The sequence below is a fragment of the Cucurbita maxima genome, unplaced genomic scaffold (assembly GCF_002738345.1).
Source record: "Cucurbita maxima cultivar Rimu unplaced genomic scaffold, Cmax_1.0 Cma_Scf00079, whole genome shotgun sequence".
Lineage (NCBI taxonomy): Eukaryota > Viridiplantae > Streptophyta > Magnoliopsida > Cucurbitales > Cucurbitaceae > Cucurbita > Cucurbita maxima.
The window spans coordinates 417,343-421,550 of NW_019272095.1; the positions used below are offsets into that span (position 1 = coordinate 417,343).

Genomic DNA, 4,208 nt, shown 5'->3' on the forward strand with positions numbered 1-4,208 from the left:
CCCCTACAGCAACCCAATATCCCTTCTCCAATTTTCTTCTTCTTCCCTTTATATTTTTCCATCACTTTCAATCCCCAAAAGTTCTTGAACATGCTCAAGCAACTACTTGGAACCTCCCTCCTCCAATGAGAAGTGTCCACGTTTCATCTCTACAAATCTCACCTTTTTCTTCCCTATATATACTCATAACTCCAATAATCAAAACAACACAACAAAAAAACACAAATTTAGTACGTATTGTTTCTGTCTTTTTGTTGCATGGGAGATCCTAGCTCAACGGGCAGCCACGGCGCAGCGACGTCTAGCTACCGAGGCGTTCGCAAGAGGAAATGGGGCAAATGGGTGTCGGAGATTCGCGAGCCAGGAAAGAAGACGAGAATTTGGTTAGGGAGTTTCGAGACACCGGAGATGGCAGCGGCGGCATATGATGCCGCTGCCTATCACTTCCGCGGTCACGATGCTCGCCTCAACTTCCCACATCTTGCCAACTCTCTCCCCTTCCCTAATGGCTCCACTCCGGATGATATCCGTTTCGCTGCCCATAGGGCAGCATTGCGAGTACGAACAACACCAGGTGTTGCGGCGGAGGGTGATCGAAGTTCCACGTCGAATGTTGCACCAGTCACTGTTCGACTATCGCCGAGCCAAATTCAGGCGATTAACGAGTCGCCGTTGGACTCGCCGAAGATGTGGATGGAAATGTCGTCGGAGTTTTCGAATGGGACTGTGTTTGTTGATGAGATGGAGGATGCGATGTGGGAGAATATGCATAATGATTCATTGTGGGATCCTTAGGGCACTCATTGGGTAACACTATTTTTCTTTTTTATTTTCTTTTTTTAATTAAAAAATTAGAAAAATTACACGTCATTTTCACAATAATATGAATTGGGTTGTTTTTTTTAACTAAGCATAGTTTGACCATAATTAATTAATTAGATTAAGCTAGGTGGGTTTGTTAAGAAAATTAATTATTAAGAAATAATTGATTTAAGAAAAAGAGTTATTTTCTTTTCTTTTCTTTTTTTTTTAAGAAGAGAAAATTGATGTGGGACGTTATTGGTCAGTATATCGATATAGAGTCTTGAAATTAGTGAAATCAAGGAAAAGGGTTATTTTCTTTTGTTTTTTAGAGGAGATAATTCACCTTGAAAGATATTTTTACGGACCGTCAATTTTTCAAATATGAAGTCTTGAAACTGGTAAAATCGAGAAAAAGGGTTAATTTTTTAGGAAAAAAATTCACCTTAGAAGATATTTTAAAAAGATATTCACCATGTACGGTCAGTTTGTAAATGCTGAGTCTTGAAATGGGTGAAATTGAGAAAAATAATTATTTTTGTAAAATTTACGGTGTGTTTGTTGGTATGAAAAATAATTTTTCAACGTCTGTCACGTACATTTAACCGTGGTAAAATTTAACCGTGATGAAACTTCGAAGGGTTTTGGTGAATGTAATTTTGGGAATTTAAGGTTTAGGGATTGAGATAATTTGGGTAATATTATAGCTATGAATGTGGGAGAAAGGTGTGTGCTTTGTCCTATCACATTTGTCTATGTAATAAGTTAATGAAGTTTCACTGTTACATTTGCAACATTCTCTCTCTCCTCTCTCTCTCTCTCTTCATTAATTTCAATTTGATTTTTAATATTTTTTAAAATAAAAATGAATTAATTAATTTTCGAGAGCTACTAGGAGTACTATAAGGTTTGTTCGATTTTTAGTATTATAACCTAACGTGGCTGTGTGACACTTATTCTAAGTCGACGCATTCTTGTGACACCGAGATAACAGACACTTGTTCTAACCTAACGAACAAGTCAATCATATGAAAAACATAAGTCGTAGATAATTGGAGCGTGCGATCAAGCCTTAGTTGCATTTGAGAGAAAGTATTTTAGAAAAAGTAGCGAGAAAATGTGTTGAAAATAATTTGTAAAGAAAGTAACGTTATAGGCTAAAAGCAAATAGGCAATGACTACAGCTTTGATAGCATATAATCTGGGAAAGAAAAATTAACGACTAGCCATATCTCCTATAGTAGTACATTTTGGTGCATTTTAGCTCTAACAGATGTAGACATGAATTTGATGAACGGTTATACATCTCCATTTGACACGACAAGAATAATAAAAACCTAGCTATACATGAAAACTAGTAAAAGGGGTTTGGAATAGGCATGCAGTCATAGACAACAAGTTCGGACAAGCATGATCAGGACCTCCGACACACAGCCATAGGTAACACGCCTTGAACAAGCATGACCGTGACACAAAGCATCACTTTACGCACACCAAATACCCCACCAACACCCCCTATATCCTTGCACGCACATTGATCGTGTTTATCAACACCGCTTCCTAACGCTCATACACCTACAAGTCCATGTTCATGCCCTTGCCTACGTGCCCCTACCGAGGCATGCATGCCTAGCCACAAAGTATCTCATCAATGGGTTTACATCTTTTAAATGTTATGCATTCCCACTTTTAATTGGAGTATACACGGATAAGCAAAGTAGTGGCTTTGAGTTGGGCTCCATAAGCATCATAAGTGGTTCTAAACCTATGATTTGATGGGCAATGGCCTTATGATCCATACAAATCTTATTCTAAACTCCAAACTATTATCCAACAAATTCTTTAAATTTTCTTTAGGTCCTCAAATTTTGGGATGGTTTTCATTTTAATGTTCGAATACTAAAATAGTTATGATTTTAATCCTCAAGTTCGTAAATATTTTCTATATTCCGTAATCAATTATCTAAAAATATCGATAACCCAGCTTCAAATATATGTATTTGTGACACTCTAGTAAAGGAGATGGTACATGAATGAGGATATGATGACGAAGAACGACTCAAAAGAATTGAAAGTAATTGTGCACTTTCATTTTCAATAGCTCAATCATAATAATTTTAAAGTTGAACGTGATTTACTTGGAACAATTTTATGCTGAGTGACCTCCGGGAGATTTTCTTATATGAGTGAAGACAAAGCATGCTGAAATGACCCGTGTTGGTTTGTAGGGATAGTTTTCATTCATAAAAGTAAGAAGTAACGTGATCATGTTACAGGAAAATGTCAGGACACAGATACAAAATTTATTATTTATTATCAAAAATTTAGTTGATGGTTCCAAAGTCCTTTCACTTTCAATTGCACAATTAAGGCCAACCAAAAAGGTAATATGCCCCAAACTACGTATACACCTAATTTTTGCCTCATTCTTTTCGCGTTTCCGGCCATGTGAGTATATGCTAGCCCATAGTTAAATCTAGTGGTATGTATATAAACCTACCTAACAAGTTCATGTGCTCGTGTGTGAACCATGGGTAGAGAAATAGTATGCATCCAACTTCATTTGGAAAAAAGTTAGACAGCAAAGACTAGTCACGAAAAGTAGGTCCCACCATGAACCATGTTTGTATGTGATTGCATTTATTGACTCCAATTGTGGGGTCACTTACCGAGTATTTTTAAATACTTAAACCACGTTTAACATTATTTCAAATAAAGACAAAGGTCCCAAATGCATATGACAACGTCATTTGAGGAGGCCATGCGATGAACTCACAACTATGTTATTTTTACGATGAGATTATTAAATTTGAAGTGAAATATGAACATTTAAGTCCATGACAATGTTTAAACCGAAGTATTTTTAATGATATTTTGCATACAGTAGTCATGACATGCATGTAATAGCAGTCTTAAAAGGAAAAAAGTAGGGTATTACAGAGCCTAAAATGTGATATTGGACATGATTTGTAACGACTCTAAATTTTCTACTAACCTAAAGTCCTACCATTTCATATCATCATCTCTTATGCGGAAATAAAAATTGAAAACATCATAGTAAAACATTGTCATGGACTTACATGTTGAAAACGTCTTTAAAGAAACATACTAAAAATTAAAATAAAACAAGTAAAAATTAAAATTGAAAAACGCCCTATACTAACTTATGACAACGTTTTATAATCTCCAAGCTAGATAGACGTGATAGGGCAAGCGCCAATCGAGCTGTCTGGATGAAGGTCGTGTGGCCTCTTGTGCATACGGATAGTATCTCGACCTTGCTTGCTCGCCAATGAGCTTTAGTGGCTGAATTCACTCCCTTGCCTTCTCATGCACTCGTCCTTAGTTTCCTTAGCCTTGGATGGTACCATGATCATATCATTTCATTAAGTTTGTAGTACTGAAAA

General features: G+C 36.5%; 1 protein-coding gene across 1 annotated transcript; it reads left to right on the top strand.

The window, feature by feature from the left end:
* Positions 1-222: 222 nt before the first annotated feature.
* LOC111472573 (ethylene-responsive transcription factor ERF021-like) lies at positions 223-855 on the top strand. The gene has a single exon (XM_023118181.1). The coding sequence runs from the start codon at positions 259-261 to the stop codon at positions 793-795; it is 537 nt and encodes a 178-aa protein (XP_022973949.1). The 5' UTR covers positions 223-258; the 3' UTR covers positions 796-855.
* The last annotated feature ends 3,353 nt before the right edge of the window (positions 856-4,208 follow it).

Excerpts from the sequence above, each read along its gene's own strand:
- LOC111472573 (XM_023118181.1), top strand. The coding sequence starts at position 259 with ATGGGAGATCCTAGCTCAACGGGCAGCCACGGCGCAGCGACGTCTAGC.